Genomic DNA, 15,378 nt, shown 5'->3' with positions numbered 1-15,378 from the left:
CAGGGCTCGATCTCATGACTCTGAGATCATGACCTGAGGTGAAATCAAGAGTCAGTTGCTTAACTGACTGAGCCTCCCAAGTGCCCCTTCCTTATAATTTTCTTAGTAACATCTTTATCTAGCTGACTTTATGCTAAGAATATTGTATATAATCTATGTAATATACAAAACATGCGTTAGTCTGCTGTGTATGTTGTTGGGAAGGCATTCAGTCAGCAACAGGCTATTAGTAGTTAAATTTGGGGGGAGTCAAAAGTTACATATGGATTTTTTACTTCATGGGGGTTCCATGCCCCTTAACTCCTGTGTTGTTGAAGAGTCAGCTGTACTGAAACATTCCCTTCCTGCCTGCCCTTAAGCATTTTGGAATTTTAAAAAACTCTATTTTGTATTGTGCAATTTGTAACCTTCCTTACTTTAAAGGAAAATTACGTTGTTAAAAATCATCTCACTGTATGTTGAAATAAGTCATGGAGAAACCAAGTAACTTTCTTCAGACTGGAAAGGGAAACTTCCCTATAGTTTTTCGAATAGTATTTATAGTCCCAGAAAATGAAAGCTCAGAGAATTTTGCTTATTGACATGAGTTTTCTGTGTGGTTTAAGTAAATTAACAAATGTCTGTCATCGATTTAATCTGCCAAAGCAGGTACCAAGGGGAAAATAAGTATGAGACCTAACCTGTGTCCTTAAGGAGCTTCTGTTTAATGAAAATCTAGGACCCATGTTCTCAACCCTCTGAGACTCAGTACTGAGACTGTAACCAATACTTTATAATGCCTTCCTTACTCTCTTGAACTAAAATTCAGAGATACTCTCCCCTACCTACATGTTAGGAAAGAAGTCAATATAATACAATTAACAGAATATAAAGAAGAAATAAAAGTAATTTATAATAAGCTAGGTATGTTGCCATGTAAATGCACAGCTATTACTGCACTAAGAATTGGAATGAACTAGTCAGATGTTGACACAAATATGAATGCCATAAGTATAAAGGCAGACTGATATAGGTATGTTGTATTGATGACTCAGTAATGGAAAATTCAGTATATGAAAAACAGTACAAAATATACTTCGTATTTAAGTGCAAAACAGACTTAGATTCTAGCCTCAGGTGATTATAAACAGGCTTTCACCCACATAAGTATCTGGCAGACATCCAGAAGTTACGTGGTGCGCAGAACACTGGATCGTGCTGTCCCATCTGCATATTGTAGGACATCCAGCATTCCTGGCCCTCAGCTATGAGATGCTGCTGATGCTGCCGCCCCGCCCCATCACTGTAACGATGAAAAAAAAAGCAGTTCTTAATTGACCCGTTGAGGACAACTGACATAGGGGGAAGGCAACTAAGGCAGGATGCAGTAAGTGGCAAATGGCTGCTTTTCAGTCATTTTTGTTCTCTCTGGACAAATACTGTTTTTAACCATTGTTTCAGATACCTGAAAGCTTAGAAGAGTAAGAAGACAAGTCTGACTCAGTAGACTGAAAACTCAAACCATAGTAATAAGACGCTTCCTTTTATTCTCTTTCATGGAACCTTCCTTTATCCCTAAATAGCTTTTCACCATTTATAAATACACATTTGCATGTTAATCCCTAAGCTGTGCGGCTGAGACCATGTCTCTTTCGGTCCTCACTGTCTTCTTGGTGTCCAGGACCATGTGTGGCGTATAGAATAAAGCATAGAGCATGATTAAATAAGCAGGCAGTAGATAAGCATGGCAGAGATGACTGCAGCTAAGTCACACAAAAGGCAAATATTCTTCCTACCTTCTGCGGCTCTTTCCTCACCCACGTCTGGGTGTTAAGTCTCAGGGACAGTTGTTGGTGTCTCTGAGGGCACTTGGCTTTGTTGTGCTCATCTGCCCTTCGCTGAGCTCAGGACACGAGGGCTGAGGTGGCGTCCCAGGCTGTCTCAGATGTGGGCCAAGCTTCTGGGAAGGCCGGACTGCGTCTGCGATAAGAATAGGTTTTTCTATCTCTTTTGTGGCTTTTTTATTGGGAGGCCAGAAATGTGGAAGGAAAGTGGTATCTCGTGCTAATCCTCTGGTCTAAACCCTGCAACTCCTTGATCCCAAGATAGGATTTAGCAAGGTCTTCTCTAGTGGATGTAGCTGATCTGTCTAATGGGAGAGGCTCCTCTTGGACTGTGCTTTGGCTGCCCACACTTCTCAGAGGAAGCTGATGAGTTGAATTGGGTCTCGGATTGTGATTTAAACAAATAGGGCACACACTCTAGTAGGGCTGCTGTGTACCTCAGCATCAGTCATCTTATGGTGGCTTTTGTTTGTGTTTAAACCTTTTTATTATGAAATGTTACACAAATAAAGACAAGTGAATGAAGCTTAAATTTGCAGCTCAGTGAACTATCACAAAGCAAAGCTCCCTGCAGCTCCCAGTCTAGTCATCAAATAGAAAATTCCTAGAGACGTCTTTCAGGCCCCATTCCATCTATAACATTCTTCTGTCGATACACATTTGGGCTGACCCTGGTTTGAGGCTTTATGAATAAAGCTGCTATGTGTGTTTTGTACCTGTTTTTGGTAGACACATGTACTCATTTCTCTTGGATATGCCCCCAGGTGGAATTGCTGGGTCACAGGATAATCCTGCTGTACTGGGAATTGTCAGGTTTTCAAAGTAATTGTATAACTGCGTTTTTACCACCAGTAAATGACTTTCCCTTGCCTGGACAACACATCGTATTAACAGTGTTAATAATGTTGGCCGTTCTGATGTGTGTAGTGGTATTTCATTGTGATTCTCATTTGATTACTAATGAGATTCAGCACTTTCTCATCAGTGCTTTGGCTTCTTAGTCATATTCTTTTCTGTATTGTCCAGGTCTCTCGCCTCTTCTTTTATTTTTTTCTTTCTGTATTGAGTTGCCTTTTTAAAAATAATGATTTGTACAAGATCTTTGTATACTCTGGGTATATGCTCTTTTGTTATATGTCTTATGGATATTTTCTCCTACTCTGTGGCTTATCTTTTACCTCTCCTTAACCCACTGAGCCACTCAACCACCCCTATCTTTTACCTCTCTTAACTGTGTCTTGGAAAACAGAAGTTTTTAGTTTTAATTTAGTCCACTTTATCAAGTCTTTTCCTATGTAATCAGTCCAGTTGTTTTGGTGTCTAGTTAAAAAATATGGGGCGCCTGGGGTGCCTGGGTAGCTCAGTGGGTTAAAGCCTCTGCCTTTGGCTCAGGTCATGATCTCAGGGTCCTGGGATTGAGCCCCACATTGGGCTCTGTGCTCAGTGGGGAGCCTGCTTCCCCTTCTCTCTCTGCCTGCTTCTCTGCCTACTTGTGATCTCTCTCTGTGTGTCAAATAAATAAATAAAAATCTTAAAAATAATTTCCTACCCCAAAAGTATGAAGATATTTTCCTGTATTCTAGAAGTTTTGGTGCTTCTGCAATCCACCCTTTTTTCTAGCCCCGTCCTATATGGGTATCCTGTATGGCCCAGCACTTTTCCCTGTTGCATTGTCTCCTTGGTCACGAATCAAGCACCTTATAGATACGGGTTTGTTTGGAATTTATTTTGTCACACTGTTCTCTCTCTTCTTATGGTAACACCAAACACCAAATTATCTTAATTGCTATAGTTTTAGAATAGATCTTGGTATCTGAAAGAGCAAGTCTTTCTGGTTTTTTTTTTTTTAAAGATTTTCTCTATTGGTTTTTTTATAGCTTTCTTGTCAGAGTAAGGAAGTTGCTTTCTGTACCTAATTTGCTGCTTTTTTGTTACTTACTTTGTTTTAAATAAGCTTTAACCCCCGGGGCGCCTGGGTGGCTCAGTGGGTTAAAGCCTCTGCCTTCCGCTCAGGTCATGATCCCAGGGTCCTGGGATCGAGCCCCACATTGGGCTCTCTGCTGAGCAGAGAGCCTGCTTCCTCCTATCTCGCTCTCTCTCTGCCTGCCTCTCTGCCTACTTGTGGTCTCTGTCTGTCAAATAAATAAATAAAATCTTAAAAAATAAATAAATAAATAAATAAATAAATAAGCTTTACCCGCAACGTGTGGCCTGAACTCAAAACCCTGAGATCAAAAGTTGCGTTCTCTGCTGACTAAGCCAGCGGGGCACTCCCAACTGTTGTATTTTTTAAAAAATCATGAGTAGACATTGAATTTTATCAAATACTTTTTCTGTATCTGTTGATTTTTCTCTTTATTCAAATATTAAACTAACTTTACATTTCTAGAATAAGCCCAAATTGATCACGATATGTTATCCTTTATATAAATTGTTGGATTTAGTTTGTCAATATTTAATGTAGGATTTTTGCATCTTTGTCTCTGAGTGAAGATTACCCTCTATTTTTCTTCCTATTAATGTCCTTGACTGGTTTTGATATCAAAGTTATGCTGACTTCATAAAATGGGATATAAAAAAAAATGGGATGGGGAGTATTCTCATCTCTTTTTTTAATATCTAGAATTTGTGTAGATTGGCAGTATTTCTTTTTCTAATACTTGGTAGAATTTACTGGTAGACATCTTGAGTTTTCTTTGTTAGGAAGGATTGGCCTTTTTTATTAAATATCAAACAATTTTTTTATTTCTTGTGTCATTTTAGGTAATTTTTATCCTAGGAATTGGTTCATCTAAATTTTCAAACTTATTAGTATAAAGTTGTTTATACTATTTCTTTATGACCGTTCTTTTTATTTTGAAATAACATCAAACCTATTTTTGTAGTTTTCAGTATGTAGATCTTTCACGTCTTTTGTATGTGGAAACCCTAAGTCCTTCATATTTTTTGATGCTATCATAAGTTGAATTTTAAAAATTTCAGTTTCTAATAATTCATTCCTAGTGTAGAGAAAAGGAGTTAACTTTTCAATATTGGTCATATGTCTTTCAGCTTTGCTAGACTCACTAATTTGAGTCACTTTTGTGTAGATTCCTTGTTAGGGGGACATCTAAAGTAGACATTTTTCCGGGTCTGCATGCCCTACTTCTCAGACTTGACTTCTCTGAGATCTCAGTCAAATGCCCTGGGTATTCAGCCAAGTTTCTTCATTCTGGATGGTTGTAAGAGCCCACCTTGTAAGAGCTGTGATAGTGGTTCTTTGGTTAATTTTGTGGCAACTCACTGTATTATGTGCAGCTTAGAATGTAGTCAGTATCTAGCGGACCCCTGTAGACATCTCTTTCTCTGTGTGGTTCTCTCAAATTCCAGCTGCTGCTTCTTCCCCAAACTCTTGATTTTTATTCAGTGAGATTGCTAAATATCTCGGTTTTTGTCTTCTTGAAGCGAAGAATTCTGTTGAGAGACTTGAGAGAGAATTAAAGCAGCAAAGGTTTTATTTAGCAAAGGGGAAGTATACTCCAGGAATGTAGCAAAAAGGGTTGCTCTGAGGCAGATAGGCTGGTCTCTGGGTGGAGACTGGGGGGGTCCACACCCTCTTTTCTCCCCCACTGCGCATGTCTGTCTGTCTCCCTACTCGAGCCAGATCACAGTTCTCTTACTCCCCTCCGTGCACCATGGCTCAGAGCGCAGCTCCATGTGAAAGCAAGTGAACTCAGAAGGGCCTTGCCTGTTTCTTTCCCTTCTCTTAGGGATTATAGTCTTTGCTGTCTGTTGTCTAATGTTCGAAAACAGTTGTGTGTTATCTATTTTTTCCAGTTAAGTAGTTGCTTATAGTGGTAATGCTTGTCCGGTACCATTTAACTCTACCATGGTTGAATATTGCTTTTAACTGCATAGTTCATTTAAGTACCAGCTATCACGATATAAGTAGAGTCAACACATTTTAAGCAAATAAAAATGTGTGGCGTGATCTTACATATATTAATTTTATGAGAATGACTTTTTAAAATTAATTTCAAATGACTACTGGCACACTGATGAATTATTAGTTCCTAAGAAAAGAATACTTACCCAAGTCCTATGGCATTTTTATCATACCCATCTTCTTTTATCAAATATAATTTTTTTGATTGTTATTGGATATAATCACTTCAGAGATTTTATTCTCCATTTCTTTTAAATTCTTTGTAGGTAAAATCTGTATTTTTTTAAAGATTATTTGTTTATTGAGAGAGAGAGAAAACACAAGTGTGGGGAGGGCCACAGTGAGAGAGAATCTCGACAGGCTCCTCACTGAGCATAGGATAGGGCACAATATGGAGCTTGATCTCACAACTGTGAGATCACGACCTGAGTCAAGACCAAGAGTTGGGCGCTTAACCGATTGAGCTCACCCAGGTGTGCCTTGAGTCTTTATTCTTATTATTAATTATTACTTGGATTGTACTAATACCAGTTTTAGAGATAGCCAGCATGTTTCATACATACTCATATAGTGAATATAATAATCATATGTTAAAAGATAATCATGTTTTATTCTACTGTATCATGTTCACTTTTATTGCAAAACAACTTGCTACATAGGCTTTCTGTATGGTGATTCAAACATCAGATGAATGATTGGCCTTGCCCTTTGACTTTGACATTCTGTCACTGCTCAGCTAATTCAGCAGCAATGTCTTGAGTGCTGCCATAATTGTGTACATTACATAAGAAGAACTGCCTTTGCTTTTAAGGAGCTTAGAGTTTCATTGGCAAGATAATACCTGCATACATATAGTAGGTAATAATTAAAAATTGAGTATGATTGAGACACCTGGGTGGCTCAGTTTGTTAAGCATCTGTCTTCTGCTCAGGTCACGATCCCAGGGTCCCACTTCAAGCTCCCTGCTCAGCAGGGAGCCTGCTTCTCCCTCTGCCAGCTGCTCTCTCTCTCTCTGACAAATAAATAAACAAAATCTTTAATAAAAAAACATTGTGTATGAATAATTACAGAATGAACAGCACAAAGCAGAAATGCCCGAGATGTTAAGTCGGAGAAAGATCTTGGCAGAAGTAAAATGACAAGGAGCACATCTTATCATCTTGTGTTGGGGAGTGTCAGTAAAGGAGAGCCACCCAAGCAGGAAAAGGAGTATACGTTGGCAGGAATGTTAGTAAAGAGACCAGCCTAGCAGAAGTAGAAAGCATTTGGTCTTGTTTTGAAAATGTATTGCTAAGTTACGAAGTTTTGCAATGTTCTCAGCAATGACATATCTTTAGCAGTGGTCCCCTGGGAGGTAGCATTGGCTGTCGGAACTGGAAGTTTTGCATCACTAAGGTGCCACCAGTAATTGTTATAATGTTGCAGTAGAGTGAAAATTTCTCATGGAAAAAACTCATCGTATCATGAGCTACATCTGTTTGAAAAACAGTATGAAGAGAACACCCATCTGAGATCTGTCTTTGTAGACCACTAGATGTTGGAGAAATTCTCTTTGAGTTCTGTAGATCTTCTCTGTTTGAGTCTAGTAGATTTTAGTCTTTTGTTTATGTTTAACTTGAGGATCCAGGTCACCCTGAGGTAAAGATTCTTGTGTTGATATTGAAATCAGAATCCAATATTCCATGCTGTCTTTTAATCTCTATTCTGGTTTTACAACGATAACTCAAAGCACATTATTTTTGAAAATATTTTTTAATAAAATAAAATGTAGCATGTATGTATTAGACTAAAAAGTTTGAATAAATTTCCTACAAAGTGAGAAAGAAGCTCTATAGGGGCACCTGGGTGGCTCAGTCTGTTATGCATCTGCCCTCAGATTATGATCTCAGGGTCCTGGGATAGAGCTCCATGTCAGGGCTCTCTGCTCAGTGGCTAGTCTGCCTTTCCCTTGCCCTCTGATCTTCCTCCCAACTAGTGCTGTCTCAAATAAATAAATAAAATCTTTTTAAAAAAGTATAATTTTTTTCCATTGACTATAACCTAAACAAGTTATAGAATATTTCTATAATTATTGAGTATGAAATATGTACATAGTCATCTATATGTATGAAAATCCCAAATACTGAATTTCAGTGTGTTATAGTTTTCACTTGTTAAAATCATAGAACTGTACTTTAATATTATAGTGATGGTATTTTATAATTAATATAGTTAATATAGTTAATAATAGTCTGTTGGAAAGAGTATTAAATAGAAGCTGAAGATGTGACTAACAGAAACTGAAAGCTTTATGTCTCCATTCAGATTTTCTAAAATCATTGTTTTAAAAATGCTTAGTAATCATATCTTTGCTATGTACATTCTTTTTTTGCACTGGCTTATTTTTAAAATCAAACTCCTGGGAGTGTTTGTTTAAAAGAACAGAGAAATTCTAAGCAGTGAAGGGACAGAAGGAGACAAGTAAATACAACTTTACTTGGGGACAGAATCGAATGTGAATGTGTCAGTCTTATGCCATACCACAGAGCAGTTTTAAAATCTAGCCGGTGAAATTTTTAATGTGGTTAATACTTAATAATCTTTTTTAATACTGCATTAAGTTGTTTATCATATTTGATGCCTGGAGAAACGTAAGCAACTTATATAAGATGTTATTTTTAAGTAATCCCTACACCCAGGGTGGCCTTGAATTCAACCCCAAGATCAAGAGTCACACGCTCCACCAACTGAGCTAGCCAGGCACAACTCCTTTAAAAAAAATTTCTTTTAACTAAAAAGTTTAATTGATTTTTTAAAAAGATTTTTAATTACTATTTATTTATTTGACAGACAGAGATCACAAGTAGGCAGAGAGGCAGGCAGAGAGAGAGTAGGAAGCAGACTCCCCGCCCAGCAGAGAGTCCAACGTGGGACCCTAGGATTATGACCCAAGCCGAAGGCAGAGGCTTTAACCCACTGAGCCACCCAGGCGCCCCTAATTGATTTATTTTTTAATTGAAGTATAGCTGACATTCAGTATTATATTAATTTCAGGTGGAAAACAGATATTCACTGCTTACCGTCTGTCACCATACAAAGTTACCACAATATTATTGGCTATATTCTCTATGCTGTACTTTTCATTCTCATGATTTACTTATTTTACAACTGGCAGTGTGTACCTCTTAATCCCAATCACCTATTTTGCCCATCACCACTTACCATGATGGGCACTAGGTAATGTATATTTTTTAGATCACCACGTTGTACATCTGAATTATACTTCAATTTAAGAAAAATAAAAAGGACTTACCTGTATATCTCTACTTAATTTCTGATCTCATATTTTAATATGGCAGTATTGTTTCTATAGCTAATGCAACATTTTCTCAGGTCTTCTAAAGGCCATAGTAAGAACCAACTAAATGTAACAAGGTGACTGGATCAGTTTTGGAGAAGACTTGGAGAAAAAATTGAAGCGAAAGAAATTTAGTCTTAATATTACACAATACAAGACTTTTTCCTTTTATCTCATTTATATGTATTTTATTCATCTCAAAAAGGTAGAATTTGGCATACAAATTCAATTTTTAATTGAATATTCAGAACTTTCAGTGCTGTGAAAACAGCATGTATATTTCTGTGGTTGTTATAGTATTCCATTTTTTTATTCATTTTTGGCAGATAAAATAACACAAGAAGATATTGAAGGCATTCTACAGAAATTTACTGGGAATATAATGCAAGTACCTCCCCTGTAAGTTCAGTTATTGAATTTGGATAAATGTTTAATTTTTATTTTTCAGTGTTTAATATCACTTTAGTGAGGAAAAAAAGGGAGGCTTCCTTTTATGTATTATGAGGCACCTTTTAATCTGACATAACATATGATCAAGTAAAGGTGAGTCTGTAAAGGTGAGCCTGATTTAGACAAGTTACAGAGCTGCCTGCACTCTCTGAGGTAGTGGCATGTGGTTTCCTCTGTCTCTGGATGTTGCCACAGCCTGACATCAATGCTATTCCAGAGTTTATCGATCTTTCTGACTCCATCTGTATACCTCAAGGCAGTTCTGGAGTGCAGAGATGCCGGTTTTCCCGGAGTGGCTGTGAAGGGACGAGTCCAGGGGAGTACTGGTGTCAGAACTGTGATTCATAGTCCAGTTAGTCCTTTTTTTCAGGGGTGGGGACCATTCTTTTAGGCAGAATCTGCTTCACAAATCTCTGCAACAGATGAAACAGATGAGAGTAATAATATATTAAAAGTATAAGAATAGGGTCACCGGGGTGGCTCAGTGGGTTAAGCCTCTGCTTTTGGCTCAGGTCACGATCCCAGGGTCCTGAGATTGAGCCTTGCATCAGGCTCTCTTCTCATCAGGGAGCCTGCTTCTTCCTCTCTCTCTCTCTCTCTGCCTGCCTCTCCACCTACTTGAGATCCCTGTCAAATAAATAAATAAATCTTTAAAAAAAAAATAAATGTATAAGAATATTGAGTACCACTTAACCGTATTTTTTGTGGACATTACCATTTCAAGCAAATTGCTTTTTATTTAAAAAAATAGCTGAATCATATGTCTGGAGGTGACTGACAGTTCTTTTAGAATTTAATATTTTATTTATATATATATTAATTAATTGATTAATTAATATAGTAGGCTCTGTGCCCAGCATGGAGCCCAATGTGGGGCTTGAACTTCACGACCCTGAGATCAAGACCTGAGCTGAATACTTAACTGACTGACCCACCCAGGCAACCCTAGAGTTTAGTATTTATGTTTTACTTTAATATCTTGATTTTTTATCAAGAACACTAAAATATCTATAGGGAAATGTGTCTTCATAATTTTGCCTCAAATGAAGGTTTTAAAAATTTTGCAAGCTATGAATAAATGTTAATTTTTGGTCATTATTGTTAACATGCACGTTTATATCTATTTATAAGAGCAGTTTTAGAAATTTTTTCTCTGGTGATTATTCCAAGTATTTTGTGATCTAATAAAATTTTATCACACAAAACTTAAGATCTATTAAGTAGATTTGCATTTTAGAAATACTTTATTAAATTTTATGTGAAAATGAATATTATTATAATGGAAGTTGTTTAAAGAAAATACAGTAGAGACTACTGTGACCAGAGTCCTTGTGCCCTTAACCCAGAACCAGGACCAGTGAACACAGGAACAGACCATCTCCAGAGAGAAGGTTAAAGTGTAAAATTGACAGTACTGTTCATTGGGAGCAGACTGAGCTTTAGCTTTAAAGCTATTTAGGAACTCCGTCTCTGGTGCCATCATGGAGTAGATTAGAAGAAAAAAATAGTTCATGTCCTAGAAAGATTCAATTTAAGGACTTCTGGTCCTCCTCTCTTTCCATGCTCTAATGTGGAGTTATTCTCTGTCATTCTATCTTAATCTTTTCTCTCTCCTTCACTCCCTCTCTTCCTCTCTTATCTTGCAAGCTATTCTGCATTAAAGAAAGATGGACAGAGACTTTCAACCTTAATGAAGAGAGGCGAAGTAGTAGAAGCAAAACCCGCCAGGCCTGTTACCGTATACAGTCTCTCCCTTCAAAAATTCCAGCCACCATTTTTCACATTAGGTAAGGTGGGAAATTTGAAATCATTTGTCGTTAACGTGTACCTTTATTCTGCATTTGGCTACTTTTGGGTAATTTAATTTAATTTAATCCTAGGATATTGGAGATTTTTAAAATTCAAATTTAAGTAAGGTTAGGATTTATTAATACCTTTCTATTTAATGAAAAAATTGATAGCTACATGGAAGTTTAGAAATACTTTTCTAAATAGGCTGAGTTTTTTATATATCATACTGTCTTCTGAAGTTGGAAGTAACATACCTTTGATCTCTAACGGGGTATATGCTTTCAAAATTTTATATTTTATGTTTTATTATCTTATGGGTGCTTGTTCCCCCATTTTGGCTAGTACCTCGTAGTTTACATTCAGTTTTAAAATTTAAATTGCCCTTATAAAACAAAGCATTTTCAGTTTTTGGACAAGACATTCTAGGAGCGGAGTGATTATTTCTTCCCTTTCTATTTTACCTGCAAGTTACTGCTAAGGATCCTGACAATATGGAAATAATGGGTAAGGCAAAAATGTATTCTTGGACATGCAGTAAACTTTAATTCAGGTTATTAATTTGAATTTATCTACAAATCTATATTGAAATAAATTTAAAAACCAAAAAGTTTGTTTCTGTGGTTTGGAAATTTTTTCTCCTAGTTGCAGAAAGTAGTAGCTCAGGTCATGAGCATGGATATGAACTGTGAAGAATTAAAAGCTGTAGTTTTTCTAAATTAGGCTTCCTTAAATTGATCCTGCTCTTAATTTCACAATGCCTACTAAATAGAATTCCCTTTAGAAATAATTTCCTAAAACATTTTTTCCCCTAACTTCCATTGCTTTGACATTCTACTTAATGTATATAAAGTTCCTATAGAATGTGGTCTTTGTACAGTCAAAAAATTAAGTCACTTCTTTCCTTTAGTGTCCTGACTCTAAAATGTTTAACAAATAATGAGAAAAATATACTAAAAAATATTTCATTCCATGAAAATGCAGCAGCTGTGTTGGCACAGTAGATATTATCTCTGAAAGGAAGAAAAATTTGAATTTTTCTGATTGCATTTAAGTTGTAAATACCTATTTTTTCACTTGGAGGTTATGGTAGGCCCAAAAGAGCTATCTTTTCACCAAAGACAAATACAGTGCAAGAATGTTTATATACCTGCTTTGATCCCAGTGGTCATTTTTTATCTCATCCATGGCCCCCAGCCTTGAGCTGATGGGGGAAAAAATGAATTAAAATCTCAGGTAGTGAGTTCTGGTTAATTTCCTCAAGTAGCTTTTTTTGTATGATAAGACTATAAGCAGTATAGTTCTTTTCTGTGGAAATTCAGGATATCTTGTGGATGAATAAAAATAATCCAGAGTCTTGCTCTTAACCAGTAAATGTGTAATATTCTGTGTGAAGATGTTTAGATATGCATTCATTCTGGAACATTGTGTAATTTTAGTTATTTTATGATTTCTTTAGGAATATTTCCAAGAGAACATTTAAATCGAATGAGCTCTCAATGTAGTGTATTTTCCCAAACATAATTACTGTCCCTGATAAGGGATTTGGTTTGATGTATTTGTTGAGCGTGTAAATCTGAAAATATCATAAAAATCTACAGCTCTTGATAGCAAAGCTGAGATGTCCAACTGTTTAAAACCAATTAAGTGAACAAGGTATATAAATCTGAAAATATTTTTTATATGTACAGCTCATAATAGCAAAGCTGAGATTTCTAAACTATTTAAAACCTATTAAATGAACAAGACTGTAGTATTAACGTTGGTGTGACTTGCCAGTTCATTTCAAATGTGTTCATGAGTTTCTGCTGTTTGCTTTCTCTACACTCTGACTTTTCAATCTCACAAACACATATGCTATTGGATGAATAATTTATGTTTCAGCACATAAATATTTTATCACTCGATTGTTTGCATAGTGCATTTTTACATTTGTTTAGGGCATCATTTCTATGTAAAGTGGATTTCATAGGAGGTTAGCAATTTACCATGTCACTGTTAACATTCCAGATGTTGAATGTGGAGGAGGTTTTTATATCAGAAGCTTGGTCAGTGACATTGGCAAAGGTAAGCATAAAGATGAATTATGAATTATCATTTAGAGAGTAATATTCTTTTTTGATGGGAAGAGGGAATTTTCTATTTTTCATATCTCTGAGTGCTGGCCTTAGGGAACTGTACTCTTGCTGCCTTCAGCTTCAGAAGCATTGAAGGTTTATGGCATACAATTATCAGCCTCACCAGCTGCCATGAAATGCTTGTAGTAGAAGAGAAAGAGAAAGCGAGGAGCAGGAAATGAAGATGGGAATAATCAGTGTAAGAACCAACATTATTTCAGATATATTTTAACGCAAAGGGATAAGATGAAAAGATTTATCCTTCTAAAAGGTACTTTCATTGATAGAAGTAAAAAAAAAAAAAAAAAAAAAAAACTGGAAGCCACTGTCTTGCAAACAGCTAGAAGGCTGCAATTCCAGCTCTGCCCTTTGCTGGCAGCTGTGGCACTGGACAGGCCAGATGACGTCATCTGCAGATGAGAGTAATGGTTACCTCATGGGCTTGCTTCATGGCTAAATAAGAAAAGTATGTGCCAGTTCCTCGTAGACTGTAAAGCAGTGCTAAGGTGAGTTACTAAATATTATTTTGCTACTTTATCATTTGTTAATCTCAAAGCTCTTGGTTCTTAGATTAGATTATTACAGTTTTACATGTGGGATGGTTTGGAGAGGTTTGAATCAAGATCTTCTGTCATTTGAACCTCATCATGACTATGAAATACTGAATCATTTCCCCTGTGGATTTTCTTTTCCCCTTTTGTTGCTGTAGAACTCTCTTCCTGTGCCAATGTCCTAGAGCTGACCCGAACCAAACAGGGACCATTTACACTAGAAGAGCATGCCCTTCCCGAAGACAAATGGACGATTGATGACATTGCACAGTCTCTGGAACATTGCTCATCACTTCTCCCAGCAGAGCTGGCACTTAAGAAATCAAAACCTGAGGATTCTAATGAACAAGTTTTGAGCTGTGAATATATAACTCTGAGTGAGACAAAGGGAGAAGATGATGTCATTAAGACATCTTAAGATTGGTTTGGGATTGTCATCATTTCTTGGTTGACATTTGAATCCTGTGTGCAGAATGACAAGCTACGTGCAAAAGACAACTATGTCTCCCCCTCTCCCCCGCATGATTTTTTTGTGTGTGAAGAGAAACGTCCATCATTTACAGTTTCTGTCGTGTACACTTTATCTGCTCATTATAAATAAGCTTGCGGTTTGTTCGGTTCTTTGCTTTACTACGAAGTGTTCTTTTAGGATGTTATTATGTTGTTAGATTGGATTCAGGAAAATCAGATCTTCTGATTTTGATCTTTCTTCAAAGTCTTTTCCCGGAAAAAGTTGAGCACATACTCTAATCAAAGAAAAAGGAAACTCAAGCTACGTGTTTCTTTGGTGTCACAAAAGTGAATGTAAATTAGTGTTACTTTGACTTTATTTTGGCTTTCTAGTGGTTCTGTTGTATTGAATTCCTTATGTTTGAAAAGGCCATTATTTAACTCATGTTTTGAAGTTTACAGTTATTGAGAACATTTATTTGATAAGGCTGTACTACCCTGGTAATAGGTATGTTTGTTTAGATCTCAGAAACTAATAAACTTTTATAATAAATATTTGTAACTAGATTATTGCTGCTACCACTAACAGAATGTAAATATAAATAGGAGACTAAAGATTTAATTAGATTCACCTCTACTATGAGTGCAAAGGACAGCCCTGTGGCTTATATTTTGGATTTGTGTGATCTTTCCTGATGATTTCATCAAGATAGTAAACCACCCTGTACCAAGTTATTAAGTAGCATAATTTTTTAAAAGTAAGCTAAAGAATGTGTCTTCAGTTTAGAATTTCTTTTCTCTATTTTTTAGTATTTACACCTATACGGGGCATTAATCCCCATGACACTGGTTTTTGGTTTTTCTTTACTTTCTTTCTTTCTTTCTTTTTTTTTTTTTAGTTTGCTGTTTCAAATTACATTTGTAGATATTGAGGTAG

At 36.5% G+C, this 15,378-nt stretch overlaps 1 protein-coding gene across 1 annotated transcript in view; it reads left to right on the top strand.

Annotated features, from left to right (window-relative positions):
• TRUB1 (TruB pseudouridine synthase family member 1) overlaps window positions 1-14,996 on the top strand; it is a 41,030-nt gene extending 26,034 nt beyond the window's left edge. The window contains exons 5-8 of the mRNA XM_004751869.3: window positions 9,412-9,484; window positions 11,183-11,322; window positions 13,334-13,390; window positions 14,150-14,996. Coding sequence (XP_004751926.1) covers window positions 9,412-9,484; window positions 11,183-11,322; window positions 13,334-13,390; window positions 14,150-14,409 — 530 coding nt within the window. The 3' untranslated portion in view covers window positions 14,410-14,996. The remainder of the gene's footprint in view (window positions 1-9,411; window positions 9,485-11,182; window positions 11,323-13,333; window positions 13,391-14,149) is intronic.
• The last annotated feature ends 382 nt before the right edge of the window (window positions 14,997-15,378 follow it).

The sequence above is a fragment of the Mustela putorius genome, unplaced genomic scaffold, assembly GCF_011764305.1.
Source record: "Mustela putorius furo isolate JIRA1106 unplaced genomic scaffold, ASM1176430v1.1 tig00003909_pilon_pilon_pilon, whole genome shotgun sequence".
Classification (NCBI taxonomy): Eukaryota; Metazoa; Chordata; class Mammalia; order Carnivora; family Mustelidae; genus Mustela; species Mustela putorius.
The sequence above is the reverse complement of the archived record's forward strand: the minus strand, read 5'-3'. Positions and strand labels throughout refer to the sequence as shown.